This window comes from Cupressus sempervirens, chromosome 3, assembly GCF_028749045.1.
Source record: "Cupressus sempervirens isolate cs-2001-9-10 chromosome 3, ASM2874904v1, whole genome shotgun sequence".
In the NCBI taxonomy this organism is placed as follows: domain Eukaryota; kingdom Viridiplantae; phylum Streptophyta; class Pinopsida; order Cupressales; family Cupressaceae; genus Cupressus; species Cupressus sempervirens.
The window spans coordinates 1,049,803,896-1,049,818,909 of NC_143120.1; the positions used below are offsets into that span (position 1 = coordinate 1,049,803,896).

At 37.2% G+C, this 15,014-nt stretch overlaps 1 protein-coding gene across 2 annotated transcripts in view; it reads left to right on the forward strand.

Annotated features, from left to right (window-relative positions):
* The window catches only part of LOC149570336 (arogenate dehydratase 2-like), a 61,168-nt gene that overhangs the window by 13,590 nt on the left and 32,564 nt on the right, over nt 1-15,014 (forward strand). For both annotated transcript variants that reach the window (XR_016362922.1, XM_089822973.1), the window contains exons 2-8: nt 7,710-7,777; nt 7,881-7,973; nt 8,695-8,895; nt 8,993-9,073; nt 9,207-9,302; nt 9,417-9,494; nt 9,759-9,848. Coding sequence is in view for 1 of the 2 variants with exons in the window: in XM_089822973.1 (XP_089679099.1) it covers nt 7,710-7,777; nt 7,881-7,973; nt 8,695-8,895; nt 8,993-9,073; nt 9,207-9,302; nt 9,417-9,494; nt 9,759-9,848 (707 nt within the window). In the remaining variant the exon portion in view is untranslated. The remainder of the gene's footprint in view (nt 1-7,709; nt 7,778-7,880; nt 7,974-8,694; nt 8,896-8,992; nt 9,074-9,206; nt 9,303-9,416; nt 9,495-9,758; nt 9,849-15,014) is intronic.

The window sequence follows — 15,014 nt, forward strand, 5'->3', positions numbered from 1 at the left end:
ACTACAGCCCCTACCCATACTAGAGAAGAAGTGGGATAGCATTTCCATGGATTTTATCACAGGCCTCCCCAAGGCACAGGGTCGGGATTGTATCTTTGTTGTGGTAGACAGATTGACGAAATTTGCACATTTCTTTGCAATTTCGTCTACATATTCAGCAGCACAAATAGCAAAACTATTTTTTCGAGAGATATTCAGACTACATGGGATACCACGGAGCATAGTCAGTGACAGAGACAGCAGATTTATGAGCCACTTTTGGCAGGAGTTGTTCAGGTTATGTGGAACAGAGCTCACTCCGAGTACCAGCTACCACCCCCAAACTGATGGGCAGACAGAGATAGTGAACAAATGGGTTGAGGGGTACCTACAAAACTACATTGCAGGAGAGCAGAAGGCTTGGGTGAAGTGGCTACATCTAGGGGAGTACTGCTATAATACCTCTTTCCATATGTCTATTCAAATGTCCCCTTTTATGGCACTGTACGGGTATGATGCTCCTAATTTTTTGGATTTGTTAGTTGGGGACAGCAGGGTGCCTAAGGCCAAGGATACTTTGCAGGAGTGTCAGGACATTATGCGATCCTTGAAGGAAAACTTGCAAAAGGCACAAAATCAGCAGAAGCAATATGCTGATCAGCACAGGGTTGAGAGGTCTTTTGAGGTGGGAGATATGGTGTACCTCATGTTACAACCGTATAGACAGTCCTCTCTCAAGAAGAGTGGAGCAGAGAAATTGAAACCACGCTACTATGGACCGTTCAAAGTAATCAGGAGAGTGGGCGAAGTAGCTTATGAGTTGGAGTTGCCTGCAGACAGTAAAGTGCATAATGTGTTCCATGTGTCACGCCTTAAGAAGGCATTGGGTCACAATGTGGTGCCTTCAGTAGTATTGCCACCTCTTGATGATGAGGGAAAGCTTATCTTGGTTCCCGAGGCCATACTTGACTCCAGGGAGAGGGTGCTTCGCAGGAGGACTATCAGGGAGTATCTAGTGAAGTGGAGGAACCTACCTGTCGAGGATGCTACTTGGGAAAATGAGCAGATATTGCAGCATCCAGAGCTGAAATTGCTCGAGGACAAGCAATTTTGGGAAGGGCGGACTGTAATGTCCCCTTTCTAGCATTCATAGCATGATGTTGTCGTTAGCCTATTTCCCCACAGTCCCGTAGGCTAACTAGGACATTAAAGGGGCTTAGAGGCCATTTGGCCTAGACAGTTTCAGTTGCAAGTCTTTCTGAGGGGTTCTGAGGCAACTTTGGGCATACTTACTATTTATAGTAAGTCATCTTGGACATGGCCGGACATTCAGTCACAGTGGTATGTTGATGGTAATTGTTTAAAATCGACAGGAAGACTTATTTATCATTGATAAGATTTGTTATGCATTGATAAAGCCATTTTATAAAGTTAAATTTAAATATTTAACTTTATTAATGCATAGACTATAGTTTATGGGAAATATTTAAATTAAAAGAGTTCCCTTTATTTTTATAACACATTGGAGACATAAGGTACATAAAGGGAGTTATGTTTTATCCCAAATTGAGAAAACGAAGGATTGAGCTCTTGTGAGAACACTATAAAAGAAATGGAAGAGCTTTTTTTTTGTATGCTGGGATGAAGATTAATGTTATGTTGCTAGATATCTGATTATCGGGCTTGGAGGACGGAATCCCTCTTTGCTAGCATTCTCTTCGCTGTTGGAAGACACAGTCAGGAGGATCAAGGGTGTTTTCACTTCAGGAAACACATTGGGTTTCATTTGGGGCGTTTGCATAAAGAAATTTACAAGGGTTTGAGGTGCAGATCTGAAGTTAGTTGTTGCTATAGTGCCGCATGAACAGTATTTTGCTACAGTCGGCATGAACAGTATTTTGCTACAGTACGGCGTGAACAGTGTTGGTATCAAGTTTACTTGTTTTTCCAGCTGATTAGAAGTTTGGAGGGCTGGCCGACTACATCTGCAAAATACTACGGCAACTAATTCCAGGTTTCTTCTGTCAAATTTTGATATTTTGCATAATAATTGTTGAATACAAGTCTGAATAGTTGTTGCAGCCTTTAAGGCAGCTGTAAGTGCACATCTACATTTAAAAATCACCCTTTATTAGCAGATTGAAAGAGTTTCCAGATTTTTCATATACTATTGAATGTGTGCCAAGTGTTTGTGAAAATGTTATGATGTGTATTATGCATTTTAATGTCACTTCATAGTTGTTCGTAAATCTACTCATTGGAAAGCAATTTATTGAGGAAATCAGCTTTATGAGTTTGCATACAAAGTGTTTGACAATATTCCTTAAGTTAAATTTCTGCAAGTCAAAGTTCAAATCAGGGGAGGATATTACACAGATGCACTAGTTGCCTGCGCACCAACCAACACACTGAATGAACTTGAAACATTGTTGGCAGACATCGGAGTGACACGATTGTGCTCACTAACTTGAAGGCATCATGGGATACTCATCTTGGCAATATACAAGGTCAATATAAGGATGTATTTGACAACTTGTAGACACCTCGTCTAAGTTACCATGGTTCATTCCTCCCCCCCGGACCAGCAAAAGTTCAAACTGGTTCAAAGTTCTAGTTTTGTTCAAACTTTGGTTCAGGTTGGGTGTTGTTGTTTGATTGCGGGTTTGATTGGGTTCGATTCGAAACAAGTTCAAACTTGGGAGGACCAAGCTGGGAAAATCAAACAAAGTTAGAACCCGCTTGTTTGCTAGGCCCCGCGGACAATGAAAATCACATTTTTTTGCAAAATTTAATGATATTTTGGCATCCACAACTAATGTTGCTGCTATTGCCGATCCCATTGGCCTTAGTTTAATTAATGTCAGAGAAGAAGAAGAAGAAGAATATTGAAGAACTCAAAGTATTTATAGATTTTTATTCCATTAGTTGAACAAATAATGTGAAACAATGATACTTGAACTTGATGCTATGATTTATTTTTGATGTTTTGAAACATTGATGTTGAACAATATGATGGTATGATTACTATGATTACAAGTTTATGGTGTTTTTTTTGTTTAAATGTGTTTATGCTACTATGCTACATTCTAATTTTAACTCATGCTTCATAAACATGTGCGTATATATATATATATATATATATATATATATATATATATATATATATATATATATATATATATATATATATATATATATATATATATAATTTTTACGCATTTTGGTACTAATGAACCCAAACCCCTTTCTAAAATTTTGATGAACTTGCGAACTGGTTCTCGAACTTCGAACTTGGAGCCGAACCTGAACTGATAACTTAGCACCCCTGTAGAATCCTTTGTCATTGACTCTTTGTCATTGATGACAAAAAGGGGGAGAATAGTAAGAAGAGATAATAGAAATAACAAAGAGTAAAGAAACAAGGGGAGAATAAGAAAGCTAAGAAAGCACAAAGCGGGGGAGAATAGCAAAGGAAAGGGAGAATGCAAAAAGGAGAAGATACCCACAACTAGAAAAATATACAAAGGGGGAGATCAACAAGTGTTTAGCTAGAGGAAACAAACATATGTAAACAAGAATTAGCACGAGAAGAATAAAGACAGGGGGAGACAAAACATGAAAAGGAAGCAACAAAACAATGAAGCACATAAGTAAAAACAAAGTGGAGTAAGACAAGCACATTTCTATGGGGACATCTAAAAAAATGCTAAGTCCATCTATTGGCGACATAGTCGTCATCGGTACAGGCTAAGGAATGGTAAATAATTTTACCATCAAAGGAACTTTGCAAAGCAAAAGGAGATATCTGGTAAATGATGTTTTGCCATCAATGCCAAAGGGGGTGATTGTTGACCTTACAAGTCTCTTTGGCATAAAGGTTGAAAGAAGCATGCTTGTAAGGACTGTTGTCATTGATGGCCAAAGTCTTTGATTGGTAAACTGTTTTAGAATTGGTCGAAGGAGGAAGAAGATGCAAGGAACTGGAATTACTGGTTGAAGAGCAAACCCGTATGCACTTATGTGCATCATGCCAATACAGGTAGACAAGTATGCAAGTTGGCTGATCCAAGTCATTGACGAGACTAATCACCATGGATGTGACGAGCAAGTAATGGACAGAGTGGACACGACAGAAGCTAAGAGCAAAACGATGGAAGTAGGCAATGACAAAGGCTACCATTGGTTCACAGATGGATTGACTGGGCTACTAGCCTAGGCTGCGTAGGGGTATGGGTTTCTTCTGAACAAAACCAGGCAATGGAATTTGAAACCAAATAGGATAATTTGGTTACAAGTAACTGTGCCTTGACAACAAAATGTATATAAGCAATCAAAAGAATGTGTTGCTGTTGTTGAAGAGGTTGGTTGTCAAAGAGCAGAAAATAGAGAAAGAGAGAAGTGTGTGTAGAAGACTATACACAGCTGAGACCAGAAAGCAAAGAAGTTGCAAAGTTAGAGAATATAGCTATAGACTGTTACAGACAACCAAGGGGAGATATGAGACAAGAGAACTCATTAGGCGGATGACAAAATCAGTGCATCTTCACGGATATGAAGCATAAATCTATATGGCAAAACTTATTGTTAAACCCTCTAACAAGGTGTCTCTTAGAAGGAGATTGTAAATCCTCTAACAAGGTAGCTTTTACAGGCATTTCCTGATAGGTTATAAGCGTTCCTAACAGGCTGCGTTTCCAGAAGAAGAACTTGTAGCTCCTAACAAGGCAACCCTTTACATGCATTGTAAGTGCTAGTGGGTATATTATCCCCACTGTGGTTTTCACCCGCTAACCAAGGATTTCCATGTATAAGAACTCTGTGTCAATTTGATGAATGCCTTTCTGTGTAAACTTGTTTCTACTTCACTGTGCTAATCTTTGTTTTAGTTGTCAAGTGGCTTGCATTAAATATAGTTAAAGCAGTTAAAGGAATAACCAGTTTTGAAGTAGGTACTGATTCGGCCCCCCTCTCAGTACCAGTTGGGACCAACATGTTCTATCACATGTGCATGACAACATGAACAATTATGCACTTATTTGATAAACTCTAAAGTTATCTGGGATAATTAATTTGGAACCCTTAAGTGTAATACTCTATCGAGCTTGTTCGAGACTTTTCATGTGACTTTTCGTGCCTATATAGTCCATTATATCACCATTTTCTTTGAGAGAACGATATAGGATGAAAGATGGCTTCCACTGCTTGTCAATTGATAATTGCACCAGAGTGAAGACATAAATCCTCTTCCTTTGATTGACAATCTTTTGGATCAGATTCCTGGTACCAAGAGCTTTACAAAGATTGATATTAAGCCTGGTTATTATTAAGCTTCTATTCAACCTGAAGACCAAAGATTGCTGTTCATACAAATGCCCCAACAACATTAATTGTACTCATGAAAAATGATTTTTGGCTTCTTAAAGACTGTTTTTCGGCTAAGTTACCATATTCGGTCCAGTTACCATGGAACTTGATAGTCGGTTCACCTCAAATCCAATTCAGTTCAAAGTCGGTTCCAAATCATTATTTCCTTGTATAATTTGCTGAAAATTCAGTCAAAGGGACCATAGATGACTTTTTGAACATCTGCAGCAAATTTTGACTGGTCAAAGCGCACCCAGAATGAATTTCGTGCAGTTTGGACAAATTTCAAATGCATCTCGGGGGCCGATGGAAGTGATAGGAACAAAGTTTTAACTTATCGCTCATCCATGTCAAACACAATCATTAAATTCGTTAATATTCAGCCTTTATTTGTCTAGGAATGTATTGTCTTTCTCTACAGTTTTGTCCTTGATTAAACATGCCAAGCGTTTTGCGTGACTCTGCAAGCCATCGTAGGCAATCAAAGAAGAAATGAAAAATAATGATTTAGAACAAGATGTGAGAGTGCGAATGAGGAAATCACAGGAATTACAAAGGAAGAAAGGGTATCAGAGATAAGAATGCCACAGTCCACAACAATAAGGTACGACTCCTCCGTGGCTGAGCAGGATACCCAAATCTACGACGTGAGCGAGCAAGACCAGTCCGTAATGATTTCAATTTCGATAATGATTTATTTGTGAAAAGTTACATTATACTAAAACATATTTTTTTTATTACAATATATATAAATTTTAAATAAGATAAGTTCTAGAATATTATATTTAATTAAGTATAGGATACGTAATTATATTTAAAACTTGTTCTATCAAATCTGAAATTACAAGTATTGAATTACTGTCACTTATATTAAATTAAATTATTTCAATTTCAATTTAATAAATGTGTTTTAAATAGTTAATATAATATTGTCCTATTTTAAACTAATATTGAGTTATTTTATTACATTATTTAACACTCTGAAATTATATTGTATGAAACATGCATTATATATATATTAAAAAAAAATGTTGTAAGGACGAGCCCAAAACGAACCCGAACCCAACCCCAAATTGTTTTGGACAAATGTTGAACCTGCATACAAACCGGCAATTTAGTTTTTCGGTCATGTATTATAACCAGGTTTTGGTCATAATCACACTTAAGAAGAGCATGCTCAGCATCTGCGATGAGGAGTGCAGGTACCAATGAATTACATTTTGTGAGCTAAGGCTTTGGACTGATCCTATGCAATAAAGTAGGTTGAATATCTTGGCTTAGTGTAAAACTATTGATGTTAAAACGTATGCTATCAAGATAAGACTTGAGTTATGATGGTTTTTTCTGTACCGTCAACCTCAGAAAGTTATGCTGCCTTTCTGATCTTGCCTTATTGTTGTATATATTTCTAATATTTTCATATCTTGGATGTCATTTATATGGACAAAGAAATAAAATGCCTCTGAAGAAATTAAGAAGCATCTCTATTCAGCTTCAGTGCAACCATTTAAGATTGAGTTTGGCACATCAAGTATATTTATAGGAGTTTCATCACTAATCTGCGTTATCTTGGTTGGTGAAGAAATTGTAGCTATTTGCTAAATGGAAGTACTATGAAATGGGTAATAATGTATTATGATAATCAAATAAGACCTTCATATTACGTTATTTTTGAACACTTTTAGTGATATAGTGCAATGCTAATTGTCCTAGGTACATGTATCAAGAGGAGATGGAGGAAGGTAACTTCCATAGAGTTCCATATCAGAATGCAATTCACGCTCGCGACTAAATTTCTCAGCACAGGCCTTAGTTATACCCTGTGCCTTCCCTAGGCAGAGCAATACATGTTTGATGCCATTTATTGCTAGCTTCTTTTTGGCTTTTTAATAGTTATGCTAGGAAACTGCATGATTGATGAATAAATCAACAGAGGATTGGAAGACATGAAATTTGAAGGATTTAGCTGTTTTGCCACCTCCTTTTGTGGCGTTCTTGCTTTTTGTCTTTTGCTCCTACCGGACATGGGCTAGTCATTCCCATTACTTTACATTCACTTTAATATGCATATTGGAGACATGAGACACTTCCCTTGCACAACTCTCACTCTAATCTGTTTCCTTTCCCACTGACTCTTCTGGGTTCTTCATAGGCACTACTATGAATTTAATGCAAATAATGTGTATAAATGTTGGAATGACTCTTACGTCAAAGTTTAAATGCATAACTACAGTGCATATTTGTTACATTGAAAGGATGGCAGTGAACTGATGCTTTTAGAATCCTCTATTATCTAATATTAGATGTTCTATTCTGAGTGATTGAAGTTAATCTGTATTTTGTGTGTTTTCTGTGAACATGCTTAGGACCTTTGTCAATATCAGATTTATCAGTTCCGGTGAGAGAAAGATCACAGTTACGTGTTGCATATCAGGTATAAGAGTTTAAAAAAATGTCAAGTTAGGTGGTTTTCTGAAGTGCAGTTTTAAGAAAATGTTGTTTGGTTCCTGAGGTACTAATCTGATGGAGAATTGCAGGGTCTTCCTGGAGCATTTAGTGAGGCTGCTGCTGCTAAAGCTTATCCTAAATGTGATGCAGTTCCTTGTGAACAGTTTGAAACTGTTTTTGAGGTAACCATCTTCTCTTGTTTTGATAGGGAAATGGAACTCTGGTGTTTCACATAAAAAGGCCTTCACATTATGATATTTTTTCTTTATGGCATTTTCTGTAACTTGCAAATTTGTAATTAGAAGGTGCAAATTATCACATTATTTGTAGCATAGCAAATAATCTATCTTTTCATTTTCTGTATATATTTTCTAGATAGTTTGGCTGTGCAAATTACATACTTTAAATAAAACCATATATGAAAAACAATATCGCCAGGGAGAAACACAATGGGAAGTCACCAAACCAACCTCAGACACATAAAGGCTGCAAGTCCTTACCAGAAGGGGTGTCAGTTGACTATTGTATGCAAGTAGCTGGTGGACAAACCAATTTATAAGCTACAAGTAAAAATAAGTCAGATGAACAAATTTATTCACTATTTTCCTTATCAAGTCATTGTGATATAACACAAACCATAAATAAGTGTTCTTTCTAATTTGCTACAAAACTGACACTTAGGTGTTTACATTAGTCTTCTTCCTGCATAAATGGACATTCAGGTTGGGTACTTATTGTCTATTGACATAGAGATCATAGTACTGATTCCTTGAAAGGAAATGGACATGTACATGCTTTACCTTTTAAAGCATTGACATAAAAAATATTCACTCATTTGGTAGAAACTAAGCACAGGTTCCTATTTATGAAAATATAACTAATATTTTTAATCTTTTTGTGTAGGCTGTGGAGCTCTGGCTAGTTGATAGGGCTGTCTTGCCCATTGAAAATTCGTTAGTGGGGAGTATACATCGCAATTATGACCTATTACTCCGGCATAGGTTGCATATTGTTGGTGAAGTACAATTTACAGTAAATCACTGCTTGTTAGGAGTTCCTGGAGTGAAGTTGGAGGAACTTCGACGAGTGCTTAGTCATCCACAGGCAATGAAAATATTCTGGTTCTAGATTTAGACTAATTTTATATACTGAAATTATGTTCATCCTTTTCAACTCTTTTTATTCCTGCTACATTTTTTAGGCTCTCTCACAATGTGAAAACACATTGTCAAGGTTGGGCATTATTAGGGAAGCTGTCGATGACACGGCAGCTGCAGCAAAGGTCTGTTGGTTCATGTTGTTTCTATTTTCTGTTGTTATGAGTATTGCATAATACTTGTGACTTCATTATTGATGAATTGAAGATATTCGTTTTTTTGGTCAAACTGAAAACAAAACTTGTTGGCGCCCTGCAGTTTGTTGCACTCCACAAACCTCATGATACAGGAGCAGTTGCTAGTGCGAGAGCTGCAGAAATTTATGGTTTGGACATCCTTGCAAAGGATATACAGGTGGTGGCTCTTCTATGATATTTTGCCCTGTCTAATCAGTAAAATCTTGAGACTCTGTCTGGGTCTTAACAACTGACATCATTCATTGGTATGTTAATGAGTTTTCACTGGCAGGATGTGTCTGATAACGTTAGTCGTTTTCTGATGTTGGCAAGGGAACCCATAATACCTCGAGTAGACAGGCCTTTTAAGGTAAGAATGATTCTGTAGCTTATGTAGGACTTTTTTTTTTGAAACTACATTGTTTTAGAAAATACAAATGAGGAGGCTGCATTTCCTTGAAGAAACTGTTAAACTGGGCAGTGGGAATAATTAAAATTAGAAAGCATAACCGAGTAGCCATCAGGCTTTTCTGTTTGCATCACACCTTTCTGTTTGGATTAATTTTCTTAGCATGAATATGATAATAAGTGAAGCATGCTTATGCTCATGGTTACATCTGTGCAATTGTTTTAGACAAGTATAGTGTTTACTCTAGAAGAAGGACCTGGAGTTCTTTTCAAGGCACTTGCTGTCTTTGCCATGCGAGAAATCAATCTGACAAAGGTAATTGCTTAAACATTGGAATCTCATTTTATGTTACAACAGCTTTACTTCCCTTTTTAAGGATTAGATCAATATGCTTACCATTGAGGGAAAACTGATTTCAGTAATTAATACCAGTACAATTGCAATGACTTTTGGGATCTCTTACATTAACTAGTGATTAAAATTAATAATGAAGATGAATTACATTTTATCATATTTCGTATATGAAATTTCATATTTTCCATAGTGTACATGGAATATTTTTAATTTAAAAAATTGTAAAAAATATTTTTTGAGCATATGATTTTTTTAACTATTAAATATAATAGGAGCCCATTACAATCAAATGTTTTGTATCCAAGAACTTCCTTGAGCTATTAAAGAACCTCTATCTGAAAGTGCTAAGTACTAACATCCATGATGCCCTCAGTTCTTATACAAAATTATATCATATACATATTTACGATCAGAGATTCAACAGATACAAAAAATGGAATAACTACATAACAAAATGAGTTGCCCATTCTATACAGCTTTATCTATCAGGATCTTCGTGAGCATAATCTCTAAGCTCTTTAGTGGTCCATCAAACCATTTGAAGACAGTATTTTCTTCTGCAACTGGGTTTTGGAGTGCTACACCTTCTAGGATTGCCACTGTTAATGTTATCACTGCTTCGGGTACCATTAGAACTGGTGGTGTTGCTGCTACATCTGCCTGCCTCTTCCTTCTCTGTACTTCTATGCTTGCCATGTAGTTGGTTAATCTCACCTCAAAGGGGGTCCTTTCCTCAGATCTTCTTGTCCAGGTATGTCCATGCAGAATTTCCCATGTAAAGACCCTAACCAATTCATTCTGGAGTAGTTTTTTAAATTTGTTCTTGGCAAGCTTAATGGTAACTGATACCTGCCAATCAATATCATGAACTATTTATCTTCTGAGAGACTTAGTAAGCACTCTAGCACCACCATTAAATAAATCATTATTGAATTATTCCCAGCGATCCAAATCAACCAAAAAACTTCACTTGAGAGAATAGACAAAAAGAGGTTAAGAGTCTTTCTTAAGGTAATGGACCTGTCCCACAATGACCTTTCAATAACTAAAATAAGCACCAACAAAAATACCAAATAGATTCCACACTTCTCTTGCAAACAAACATTCAAAGAAGATGTGTTTAACTAAATCAGGAAGTCTGCAGATAGGGCATATATTTAACTTCCCATCGGCGTTAAGAGCAAAGCAAAAAAAAACTCCAAATAAAACATCTTTTCTTAGTCTCAAAAGGCCTACACCAAATAACACTGAGAGTAGACTGCCATGAAGAAGGGTCAAGGTTTGTGTTCCAGGTGACAGTAAGATGGGAAATGATGTCATAGCTGTCAGCAAGAATGGAGTAAATAGTCTTAGCTTTGACTAGAGGGAGGAGAAACCCATCCGCCATAGAAAGCAGGCATATCTATTAGCAAGAGAGTCACAGGGTTGGGGAAGAGTCAAGGGGATGCAAGTTTCTCTCAAAAGAGAGTAGGTTCTCCATTAGGTTGGAGGGATACTATATCAGAGCCTCAGGTTCTTGCTATTAGCTTGTTCTTCTAGAACCTTAGTTAATGGTCATTCAGGCTTTATTTTGAGTTTTCTTAGTTTGGTCTATTTTTAGAGATTGTCTTTATTTAGACAACTTGCTTTTCACTTAATCTTTTTATAGTGTCTGTAAATTCTATTTAAGAGTCTTATTGTTACTACAATCTAATTCTATTTATAACAATTTTACTAAACTCATCACATTGCACATGCCAAGAAATCAATTGTCCTCTTCTAATGATGTCATTGAAAATCCTTATGCCTTTAGCAACCTAGCTTCTGGCCGAGCAACCTTGCAACAGTGCAAGTGGTTTATCTTTGTGATTTAAATTCCACCAGATGGACCTCTTACCACAAATTTTCTTGTTAGAGTTAATAATTTCATTTTGTGAAATGTGCTTTCTAACTACCTCCCAAGCTTTCCAAACTGATTTAAATATTACTGATCTTCCAGGTTTCAGAGAAAACTACCCAATAATTATATCGACCATTGGAAGTTCAACCCAAGATTGATTCTGCTTGGGGACAACCTTGGATATGTTGTATCTTATCAGCACTTTCCAAGGCTCATCCCCTTGCTGTGCTTCAAAAATCCTTTGAGCTGCTAAGGAGATTCCTTGAAGTCTGAGATCTTTCATTTCAAGTCCCCCTTTGCATTTACTCATCATATACTAGGCCTTTATCTCCTTTGCATGGTGTGAAAAGGCAGTCTAGTTCTTCCAGTTCTTTTGATCATTCCAGGTCTGTTAGACCCCGTACCGGTTTCTTACATCAGCGGCACTCCTCTACGAGCTCACAGAGACATACCAGAGCTTCTTTGCACTCATGGTCATATCCTTCTGTGACTGATTTCGTCTTGTCAAGAAAGGACTCCTAGTCTCTGTCTTTGTTTTGGCATCTCTCTGTGTCTCATTCCGTCTCTCTTCTTCTGTTCTTTAGTTGTTTGCTTTTTACGGACACCGTTTGGTGCTTCTGCTGTTTTCAGCTTCCTGGTTGTAACCTTCCAGTCCCATAGACCTTTGATGGTCTTTCGTTGGACATGAATACTATTATCTTATCTCATCTTTCCCTCTTATCTGCTTTTGGATGTGGTTGAACTAGCATTGACAAAATAACCATGCTGAAGAGTAGTAAATATTATGAGGACAATTTTTTGACAGGCCTGCAGCCTGCCTGCCATTGTTAAGTAATTTATTACAACTCTTTTGTTTTTTTTATCAATTATCTCCTTGATCCAGTTCCACATGTCTCTTAAATTTAGTCTTAAAAACGACATACCCAGGTATCTTACCTGATGGTCAGGCACATCCCACAAGATTGGGTACTTATTAAACTAGTTAGGGTTGGGGGGGGGGGGGGGTTGCATTCCACCCAAGCGAGATTGATTTAGGCAGGGATATTTTACTTCCTGAAGCATTACTGAAAAGTTCCGCCTCAAAATTAGCCTCTTCCATTCTTATCTGTATAACAGTGCCATCGACAAAATGGATGTTAGATAAATATTCATCTTTTGGAAGAGTGAACCTCATAATTTTTGGTGAAAGTTGATCATCTCTTAGAAGGTAGTACACGACAGCAGTCGCTAGTACAAAAATTGCAGGAGCTAGAGGGCAGCCTTGCTTGATAGATCTAGTCAATTTGAATGGTTCAAAATTAAAACCATTTTCAACCATTGCATTGGCATTCTGCATAAGTGTATTAATCATGTGACAAAAGCTTAGGGAAACCAAGTCCTTCCAACATTGCAAAGATGAAGTTCTATTCTACTGTCATAGGCCCTCTTGATCGGAATCCCTTGCCCATTTCATGACCTCCCAACACATGAAGAGGTTCTTCAGAATATATCTTCTCTTCACAAAACCAGTCTTCACGGGGTTGACAACTTTTGGCAGAATATTACCTAGTCTCTTGGCCAAAACTTTTGCAAGGATCTAATAGGAAACATTAAGCAATATGACAGGCCTTTAGTTTTTTAAGAGAGAATTATCACTATCCTTAGGAATCAGTTTGATAAGTCCAGTATTGATCTTGTCACCCAAGGGCCCTGTCTCAAAAGCTTCTTTATAGACTTCCATCAACTCCTCTCCAATCCATTTAATATTTTTTTTGTGAAACTCAACTGGCTTTCAATCAAGACTCAGGGCCTTATCATTGCTAAGAGCAAGGATAGCTTTGTTCACCTATACTAGGGTAATCTCTTTATTTATCTGTGTCGGATCCACCCCTTCAGGCTTGTTTGGGATGATGCTCTGGATCCTTGTTCTTGCCAATTTCTTTTCATCTTCATTGTCCTCTGAGGTAAAAAGGTTACCATAGAAATTTTTGAAAGCATTTAGGATCTCTGTTTGATCTTGTGATAATCCTGTCATTATCTTAGATTCTTTTAAATATGTTCCTTAGCTTCTTTGCTTTTGAGGATTGGAATTTTTTCTAGAGCATTCATCCTCATGTTCAAGCCAGTTAAGTCTGGTCCTTGTTTTTGGACCCATAATTTTAGGAAGCTGAACTCTTCTCAAGGCATATCTAGCATGACAGAGGGCATCATTGGCTTCTCTATTAGAAGGGTCAGCTTGCATAGTTCTTCTGCTTTAGATAAAATATTATACAGGTTTCTCTCCAATTTCCTCATATCCTTGGCTTTTTTCCTGCCTACTATCTGAAAGAGTCCCTTCTGGGCAACCACAGTCTGATTCTACCTATCGTTGGCATTGGGAAGAGTACTATTATTTTTGTTTAAGAATCTAATGATAACAACTGCCTGTATCACACCATCATCAAGGAGGATCCTAGTATTCAAGGGAAAGGCTTCTCTTTTATTTCTGGGAACTGAGGAGTACCTATTACAATGGTGTATTCACTAGATAATGATCCAACAGTGTATAAAGAATTATGCTTCCTCCATTGGCCTCTTTTTTTAAATCGGGAAACATCTTTACAAGCACAAAACTTGTCCAGCCTGCTATAAATCCTTTTGGTACTTTGTTGATGGTTACACCATGTATACCACAAACATTTGATTTCACTCTTCTTACTGGCCATAGGATCAAATAACCTCAGTTTATTAATCATCCTATTCCAATCAAATCTTTCTTCACCTTTCCATTCAAATTTAGACTCACTAAACTTATCTGAGGGACCTTCAATAATATTGAAATTGCTCCCAAAACCTAACATACATCCTCTAACCTTGTCTACCATTTCCACAATTCAGTCCTCCCATTGTAATCATTGGATGCGTCTATTGAACATATGCCCACCTCCTTATCCTTAACCTTGAATATCACCTAGACCACTCTGTTGCAGGGAGAGCACCCCCACTTAATGATCTGATTGCTCCATTGTGACTTATTAAAATGGCCACATCTTGTAGTAGTTAGATTTGAAGAAGAGTACATCTTTCCAAATGCATTTCAAATTGATTTCCCATGTAAATTGCACTGCATTAAGTTCTCGCAAGAGAAGCTCACCAACATTGATCTGAGATCTCAAAAACCTTTGAACCACATGTTTGTCAGGAGATTCCAGCCCCCAGATATTCCATGAGAACAATTCAGTTCCATATACCTTATGAAAGGTTCAATATCCATAGGGCCTTGGAAAGAT